The sequence below is a fragment of the Triticum dicoccoides genome, chromosome 5B (assembly GCF_002162155.2).
Source record: "Triticum dicoccoides isolate Atlit2015 ecotype Zavitan chromosome 5B, WEW_v2.0, whole genome shotgun sequence".
Classification (NCBI taxonomy): Eukaryota; Viridiplantae; Streptophyta; class Magnoliopsida; order Poales; family Poaceae; genus Triticum; species Triticum dicoccoides.
Genome location: NC_041389.1, coordinates 292,454,452 through 292,463,670, shown reverse-complemented (window position 1 = coordinate 292,463,670; position 9,219 = coordinate 292,454,452). Strand labels below are relative to the sequence as shown.

General features: G+C 48.0%; 1 protein-coding gene across 1 annotated transcript; it reads left to right on the top strand.

Annotated features, from left to right (window-relative positions):
• The first annotated feature begins 1,189 nt into the window (after window positions 1-1,189).
• On the top strand, window positions 1,190-4,096 carry LOC119308512 (protein trichome birefringence-like 34). Its single transcript, XM_037584643.1, has 5 exons — window positions 1,190-1,905; window positions 2,579-2,750; window positions 2,841-3,049; window positions 3,217-3,372; window positions 3,488-4,096. The coding sequence occupies exons 1-5, from the start codon at window positions 1,334-1,336 to the stop codon at window positions 3,834-3,836; spliced, it is 1,458 nt and encodes a 485-aa protein (XP_037440540.1). The 5' UTR covers window positions 1,190-1,333; the 3' UTR covers window positions 3,837-4,096.
• The last annotated feature ends 5,123 nt before the right edge of the window (window positions 4,097-9,219 follow it).

Sequence of the window (9,219 nt, the reverse complement as noted above, 5' to 3'; positions counted from 1 at the left end):
CCGGAGTATTATGCAGGCCTGGCTAGATAGACCCCACTGGTTAGATAGGACCGAGCTATATTAGGACATGATACCAAACAAAGCAGGTGTGGGCATAGAATTCCTTCCACCTAACACTTTATGCGGCCTTTGGGGCACTGCTCATCATTTCATACTGTGCTAGCTAGCTAGCTAGCTTGCTGAGAGAAGAGATTGCTCAACAAAAGGGAGAGGCGCAGAATAGAGCAATTTGAAGATTCAGCACCAAACCAAATCAGGATTTATCATCTGTCATTCACTTACAGCTTGCCAGGTAGTACCTTCAGCAGATTAAATAGTGCTAGTGTCACAACCAATCACATTATTCATATGTCCGGCTACTTCTGTCAGAAAAGAGGTGGAAATGAAGGCCGAAAAAAGGCAAATCATTGATGTGGTGTTTGCCACTCGGATTAATTGACAACACACCACCGTGTTGAAAAAGAGACGGCCAACATGTATAAGTTAATTCATTCAGGAAGATCACAACTTTGACGCATGCATGCACACACAAACACACGTTAAGACGTGTTGACTGATCAGAAAATACTACTTAAGTAGTAGACGGCACTAACAGATAATTACTAGATAAACTTCGATTGATGAATATATTGATATAAATATACATATAGAGTGATGTGACCGTACCAGTTAAGGTTGTTTAGCGCTACTAGTACATCAACTAATAGAGAATTATGATTGCCATTTTGAAATGATCGAGCATGCATTATACTGGACTTCACATTCAGGGGGCCTCTGTACCTGTGGCTTTTGCACTAGCTTACTTTGAATGCTAATTAGGTGAGGAACAAAGCAATTAATGCAAAAGACTTCTTTCCCTGTACACCGCCTTTCCGTTGCTTGATTTCTAAATATCATATCCTGAAAGTGACACACGCAAACGCAAACACATTGAAATAAATATATTTTGCTTTTTGCTGGGCTAGCTCCTCCTCTCTTGAATGGCTGGTGTGACTCTGGTATGGTGTGGTGTGGTGTGGTCTGGTGGATTGGATTGACAGAAGTGTCGGCACCAGAAACCAGCACTTGTACCTTTACCGCCTTTTGCTTTTATTAAACAAACTAGCCTTACATTATGGACACTGGCAGAGCACATGCGTGGAGTGAGCATGAGCCTGACGTATAAAATCATCTGCAAATTCAGAGCTGGGTAGACCAAACTTACAAACAGCACCCATCGTCACTTCTCTTGCAACTTCAAACTTTCAGTACCAACCTGCTGCACATTCTTATATGCCCGAGTTAGCTTAGAAGAGGTTGCATTGCAGGCAGGCGGTCAGGGACAGGGTGATCGATGATGATGAAGGTTAGCCCAAGGGTCAGCGTTCACGTTTGCTTGTGCAACACTAGACATGGGAAGGAGTGCCCCCATTACAACAATAAAAGAGGGGACAGCGCCACGGCCGATTCACCAGAGAAAATGAAGCCGGAGCAGGCCACCCACAACAAGATGACGACGGCGACGTCCTCCCCGTCCCCTGTCGTCGGCCTGCGGGGCGTGGTGAGCTCCCTCGTCGCCTTCTTCATCGTCGTCAGCTCCGTCTCCCTGCTGTTCGACCGCGGCCACGAGTCGCAGGTGCAGCTGGCGGTCCAGCACCGGCACCAGGAGGTGAAGGTGGCGGCGGCCGGGGGCCGCGAGGCGCAGGTGCAGTGGACGGACGAGCTCATGGGCGAGGCCATGAGGGGCTCCGGCGAGGAGTGCAACTGGTCCTTGGGACGGTGGGTGTACGACAACACCTCCCAGCCGCTCTACTCCGGCCTCAACTGCTCCTTCATCTTCGACGAGGTCGCCTGCGAGAAGTATGGCCGGAATGACACCAGGTACCAGTATTGGAGATGGCAGCCCGATGGATGTGATCTTCCAAGGTATGTCTGGTTTTGTTACATTTACATACATGCATGTTTCTCTAGAAAGAATAGTTGAGTTGAGAGTGGTTTTCTAGCCCGGTTCTGTCCGTTCATGCCAACAACAAGAAAATGCAGCATGCCTGAAACTATATAGTACTGCACTGCTACTGCCTACATGCTCTGTCAGTGTTGCAAAATTTCGAAATTGAACTCTTGGGGAGTAAAAGGAAAGAGTTCTGTGGAATATATGGGAATTAAAATCTTAGCTTGGTCTCTAGCTGAAACCAAAGGATGCATGATACTAGCAATGGAACAAATCATATATGAGATGGCAAAATGAGTGGGATTGACCTGCTCAACCAGAGGGCAGCGTAAAATCAACAATGAGAAATCTATTTTTTTTGTTGCTTTGTTCACCATCCAATTCCATACACCTGCATGTCTAGAAACAGATCATATATGGCATGGCATCCAGTCATTCACGCCTAGTACTGTCACAGTGTCAATAGCATTTGTGACATGCGGGCTATTTTATACATGTTGAAACAGATTCAACGCCAGAAAATAGTGATATGATTGCTCTGCCTCTGCTCCTCAAAGACACAAAGGAACTAATGGATAGTGAAAGATCATGAGTTGTGAGAATTTCACATCTTGTTCTTATTTCTGTCATGTTGAAACTGTGAAACAGGTTCAACGCCACAAAACTGCTTGAAAAGCTGAGGAACAAGAGGATGGTCTTCGTCGGCGATTCAATCAACAGGAACCAATGGGTCTCCATGGTGTGCATGGTGGAGGCTTCCATCCCTGAAGGCCAGAAGATGCGCGTTTACAACGGCTCACTTATCTCCTTCACGGCATTCGTATGTTTCTCAATCTCTGAACACTTGAAAAAATATACTAGAAGTAAGGTATGACACTTTCTGTTAGCTGATCGAGGCACACTGTTTCAGGAATACAATGCGACAATCGACTTCTACTGGTCGCCGCTGATACTAGAATCCAACAGCGACAACCCGATAATTCACCGGGTTGAGTACCGGATCATACGGGCGGAGAAGATTGAGAAGCATGCCCGTGCCTGGGGCAATGCTGACGTTATTGTTTTCAACTCTTACCTTTGGTGGAGGAAGCAGAAGCCCGATATGAAGATGAAGGTCATGTAAGTACATCATTTTACACCCGTTGCTTGCCAACAAAAGGAAAGAGTTATCTGAAACTGATGCGAACAAGTTGATAAAGTTTTGGATGCTATGAACTGGGATTTGGAATTAGTAACAAATATAAATATAATTGAGCTAGCATGATGAACATATTCACCATGTGCAGGTATGGCTCATTTGAGGATGGTGATGCAAAGCTAGACGAAGTGGAGATGGTGGAAGGTTTCGAGATTGCTCTCAAGAAAGTAACCGAGTGGGTGGGAGCGAACATCAACAACAAGACTAAAATCTATTTCGCAGGCTCGTCGCCTACCCATACCTGGTGAGACCAAAAACTGAAACCTATCCATCAACCGTTAAACCTGACAACATGACAAGCAACAGATTAAATTTACAAGCATATCACACAATCTTCTCACACAAAAACAAACTTTCAGGGCAAGCGACTGGGGCGGAGACGACAGCAACAAGTGCCTGAACGAGTCGGAGCCGATCCAGAAGGTCGGGTACAAAGGCGCGACCACGGACTACAGCATGATGGACAAGGCGAAGCAGATCTTCAGACCACTGGAGCAGAAAGGCATAAACGTTCAGATACTCAACTTCACCCAGCTGACCGACTACCGCATCGACGCGCACCCCACCGTGTTCCGGCGGCAGTTCACCCCCCTCACGAAGGAGCAGATCGCCAACCCGAGCAGCTACGCCGACTGCACGCACTGGTGCCTCCCCGGCGTCCCGGACGTGTGGAACCACTTCCTCTACTCGTATCTCGTGCAGAAATGATGTAAATATACATATACATGCCATTTCTTGTTCGTTCGGGGTTTTGTTGTTGCAGTTGTGGGAGGGTCTAGATTAGGCCGCTGCTGCCTTTATGTATAGGACATGCCCCGCGTCAAAAAAAAAAAGAAGGTTTCTCTGCACTTGCTTGTAAAGAGCCAAGGAAGTGTATCTGAGACAGTACTCCTATGTGGAAAGGGATTAAGGAGATGTTCATTTTGGAGGCGTGTGAACATATATATAATCCAGCCTGCAAATCTTATGACACCGTGTTTGGCTACTAGTGAAACGGAATATGCTAGGCGATTAAGCTTGGGAAGTTGATTATTAATCTCAAACCCATGTTTGGCACTCCCTCCGTCTTAAAATAAGTGTCTCAACCTTGTACTAACTTTACAAAGTTGTATTAAGGTTGAGACACTTAAAGACGGAGGGAGTATGTGGTGGGAATTAGTGATGTGAATTTGAGAGGAAGTTTCTCCCGCGTGAACTAATAAGGGATTAGTGAGTGAAAAGCTTTACTGAATCTAACTTAAGTATCATTGTGGATGTTTTTTGGGTGTGGCAAGAGCTGATTAGATCAGCGGCATATAATTTTTTTTCCAGCAATGTTATGTCCGGAAATAAAGCCAATCTTTTTTTCTTTGAGGGTTGAAATACAGCTAATCTGATTACCCTGGACTAAGAGCATCTCCACTCGTTCGGCCACCCAGCGCATCCGGCGATTGTGGTTTCGCACAAGCGCAAGCGCCTTTTTGGCCCTGGGGGCGATCCAGTTCCCAGCCTCGTCCTCAGATTTCGGCCCCAAGACGCGCATAAGTTCAAATTTGCCATTTCTCGCTACAAAAAAAATGCCACAAGTTCGGCGATCAACGGCTGCCACAAAAGTTTGGCGATCACCATTATAGTTCGGCGATCAAACATACTCGAAAGTTCGGCGTTCAAAAGGAAGGACGCGCAGGAAACGCATCAAACGACGGCAGGCTCCTCCGGCGTCAGCCTGGCAGGCGTAGGCGTGGCTTCTGTGCTGGGCGTCGTTGCGGCATCATCACTCGGGCTTGGTGGCGGCGTTGGGGTCGGCGTGGGAGTTGGCGTAGCCAGGCGAAGTTGCATACCCACATGGCGTAGCCGACGGCATTGGCGAGAAGCTGGCCGGCAACCCGACGCTCTGCTGGCTCCAGGCAGCTTGCGGGTCATGGCCGCCGGAAGGATTATTCATTCCCGCATGAGATGCCTCTGCCTCTCCCGCCGCCGCCGCGTCCCGCGCCCTTTTGGCGTTGAGCCTGTTCCGCTGGTTGGTGGTGACAGCCTCCCGGCGCTGAACCTCCGCCCTCCAGTCGGCGTTCGACATGCCCGATGGTTTCGTCGGCGGCGCCCTCGGCTTCCTCTGATTCGGCTGGGCGGCATTGGTAGCGGCGCGAGGGGCTGAGTACTTCTTCGGCGGCATGGCAGGATGGCGGGGAGTGGGAGGAGAATGGCGGGAGAAGAGGGGCAGAAGGGGTGAAGCAATGGGAAATGGAGGGAAAAGTGGGGGATCGGCGGGAAAAGGCATGTCTCTCGCTGACAGAGCGAACCCACGCGCCTTTTGGCTTCGGCCGGCGCCCCCAGGTGCCCCCCGGGGGCTTGGGTTCGGCTCCGGATCGCCGGCTGTTATTTCGGCCAAAACCGGCGATAAACAAGGTCCTGGGACGCGACTGGGCCGATTTTTCCGCGCCGGCGCTAAAAAAAGAGCCCTGGGGGTATAAAGGGTTTAAGTCTATTGGTGAGGACTTTGACCATCACTTTGATAAGGCAATTTTGGAGTGATATGGGCCTAAATGAGTTTGCTGTTCCCACGGTTTCCCTATTTGGCAGTAGTACGATGTGGAATATATTTATGTATTCAGTGTCGATGGTCCCATCGAAGAAGTCTTGGAAGAATTGGGTGATAGTTGGTTTAACTAGGTGCGAGAAGAAAGGGTCAAAGCCGTCTGATCCTGGGCTTGCAAGGGGGTTCATGTGGAAGAAATCATGTTTAGTTTCCTGCTTAGTAAAAGCAGCATCAAGGGTGGAGAGTGCGGGGATGGTGGTTGGATAAATAGAGGCTAGAGTGAAGTTCCAATGGGTGAGAGCTATAGGGTCGAAGATTTTAGTGAAGACTTGCTTGAGGATGGAGGCTTTGTGATTGTGACTGAAGAAATCAATGTCCTAGTGATGGAGGGAGTGAATTCTATTTTTTCGCAAACGCTGTGAGGCGGAAGCAATGAAATAGCGTGAATTTTTCACCTCCCTCAACCGCAGTCCTAATTTTGGCACGTAGTTTCCAGGAGGCCTTTTTCATGTCGGATCCCTATTAATTGTCGCTGAAATGGATGTATCTAGACGTATTTTAGTGTTAGATAAATTCGTTTGAGCGACAACTAATATGGATCGAAGGGTGTATTGTTTTTTGAACGATCACGACCGCATTTTTTTGGTTAAAGATTCTGCAGGTGAGGGTTGGCAGTTTTCTTCTTGAAGGTCTAGGAGTTGAATATAATTTCTTACAGTTTTTTTTTTCACATAGTTGGATCGGAACTTGGGCCCTTTTTCAGGGCGCATCGTGTGTGTTGAAGTGCCGCGGTGAGGGAGGCCGTCGAGTTGGCCCACTGGCCCAAATTCATGGGTCAAGCTTTTTGAACAATCTACTGACATGGTTGAAAGATGGCCCAGCCCACTTCGAATTTGAATTGGTTCGTGCATGGGAGAATAGTGTTGATCTGGTTGATCTGGACCAACAGGGGTACGTGATCGGAAGTAAATCTGGTTAGTGACGAAAGAGTTGTATTAGGAAAGGAGTCATTCCAGACTAAGTTAAAGAAAGATAGGTCGATTTTTGTCCTGTCCTAGGGATTCCTGATTGTTTGTGCATGTAAAGCGTCTATCGAGAAGGGGCAGTTTCATAAGGGCAAGGGCGTTAAGGGTGTCATTGAAGTGCCTTTTTTTTTGCGAAGTCATTGAAGTGCTTCGGTTTGCCAAAAGGAAGGTTCAGTTTTATCTGTGGAGAAACATAGAAGGTTAAATCGCCTATGAGTTAGACATATGTTGAATGTGTAGAGTTAGCAACAGAAGCGGTCCCACCAGCGGTCCTGATCGCCGGCAAGGAGATGTGGTGATCGAGAGAACGAAGGAGAAAAGTTTTGGAGTCAATTCTTTTCAACTTTGTTTCCTGTAAAATTGCCAAGTGTTGGTTAATTGAAAGCAATTCGGCAAGCACATTCACACATTTTCACGCATCTCCAACACCTCGAACATTCTAGGTGCAAATTGATAGGGTAGAATGCTCCTTGATCTCTCTTGAAGAGCTTACACAGCCTGATTCGAAGCTTTCCTTTGTGAGGTGGAACTGTGAATCATTGAAGCAGATAGGCATCTGGGCTTCATTTCAGGTAATCTGTCTGTGAGGTGGTTAAACTAAGCTCAAAGATGACAACAAACCTGTTAGGATATTTGTTGTCTACTGCTCAATTCATTGAGGCAGCGTGTTTGCTTGAAGAAAATAATCATAAAAAGATCCATTTTTCCTTGTCTTTATTTTCTCATTGCCAACTGTGCTGAGGTTACCCCTGCCAAACTTGATTATGTTGTGGTGTTCTGGATGATAGGGCTACAGTGCCGCTGACAGTGGTAAGATCACTCGGTTGAGCTCCTCGGCACTATTGCAGTGCCAAGGCTGATTCCCGTGTTCCTCTGCCTTTCTAAAAACTATTCATTTTATAGCTAAATAATAAACATACACTAGATCTTTTCTTTTAGCGGGGAAGCCTACACTAGATCTTTCCTTTTTGAACTAAGATTAGTTCAACCTTAGTTCAAAACTGCGACACATACTAAACATATTTTAGTTCAAAACTACGACACGTTCAAAACTAAGATTAGTTTAACATGGTCCCTCTTACTTTCTCTTTTCACATAAGAGGTAAGAGTATAAAATAGATCTGAGCCGTTGATCTCATTAATTAATTGCCTGATTAACTTATCTTTTTAGCTCACTTGTAAAGAGAGGAGGTAAGAAGGACATGTTAAAATTTGTCTAGTTCAAAATCACGACATTTATTTTGGATCGGATGGAGTAATTGTTTTACTTTCAGGAAACCAAGTTTTTTTTTTTTTGCGGGGGTTCAGGAAACCAAGTTAACATATGTAAGATGGTTACTATATTTAGTTCAATTTGGCTTATGCGATCAGACTCCATGGTTTTCTTTAGGCAAATCAGACTCGGGTGTTTCAGAACTTTCACTGAACAAATATTTTCTCAATGTTTTTTTTCCAGATAGGTATCTCCAAGTTCTGTATAATGTGCTAGGCCCAGCATGTTGAAGACGGTGCATTGCTATCTTTTTTCACATTTGCATCCCCATGTTTATAGGAAGGCCTCTATGTGTTGAAGTCTGCACTGTTATCTTTATCGAAAAAGGATTTCCCCCGCTTTGTATTACAAAGCAACAACATCGATACAACCAACGATAGGTGCTGGGGCGGAAGCAGCACAGACACACCTAAAAGAAATGAAAGAGAAAATACAAAAGGAAAAAAAATGCCGACAACGGCGGATCAACGAAAACGAAGATGACTCGCAACCGCTGCGCCCGCCGGAGAATTCCACCACGCTCCTAGCACCACGAAACGCCACATACCAAGCAACACCTTCAAGAAGAAACGCGAAGACAACGACGCTGCTATCGGACATGGCCTAGGGTTTCCCCCCGTACGTGAAGGGCCGTGGGAGAGAAGGGGGATATCCGACGCCCTTCAGGAAGGCACGGCGGCGCCCACGGGCGTCACCGCGTCGGTGCCGAACAAGCCGACAAGGATTTCTCCTTACCTCCAACCAACCACGACCCCAGACGATCCATCGTGCTCCACCATACTTGCCGTCCACCAATATGCGCCACCACGGACTTGCAGTGACCATCGCCGTCTCACTGTGACAAGCGAAGCGAGACCGGCGGGATCGAGAGGGACCAGCCGAAAACAAGGAGCAGCAGGGTCAGCGGCCACGTGGGAGGGGACAACCTCCACCACCCTCGGCGGTGACCGACCGGACGTAGCTCAGGAGCAAACCAGGCACCCCTGCCCGGCCGAGGCCGAAGCGGGCTCGTGAAGCTCCCGTCGCTGCGCTACAGTACACGCGCCACCGTCTCCGCCACCCCCAGCCCAAGCCACACCTCCGTCCGCCGGAGATGACGCCGAAAAGCACACGCCAGGCCCACCCAGACCCAGATGGGGCCCAAAAGGGCCCAGATCTGGGCCGGAAGGGCTCCGCCGCCAGCCATCGCGCCGCCCCGCAGCCAAGCAGCCACGCCACCGCCACCACGCCACCCGGAGCTGCGCCGCCCGCGAAGACGAGCCGCCACCGGATCCGACG

Bases quoted from the DNA above. Each gene is read 5' to 3' on its own strand.
- LOC119308512 (XM_037584643.1), top strand. From the start codon at position 1,334: ATGATGATGAAGGTTAGCCCAAGGGTCAGCGTTCACGTTTGCTTGTGC. The intron at 1,906-2,578 runs GTATGTCTGGTT...ACTGTGAAACAG, and splicing joins GATGGATGTGATCTTCCAAG to GTTCAACGCCACAAAACTGC. The intron at 3,373-3,487 runs GTGAGACCAAAA...ACAAACTTTCAG, and splicing joins TCGTCGCCTACCCATACCTG to GGCAAGCGACTGGGGCGGAG.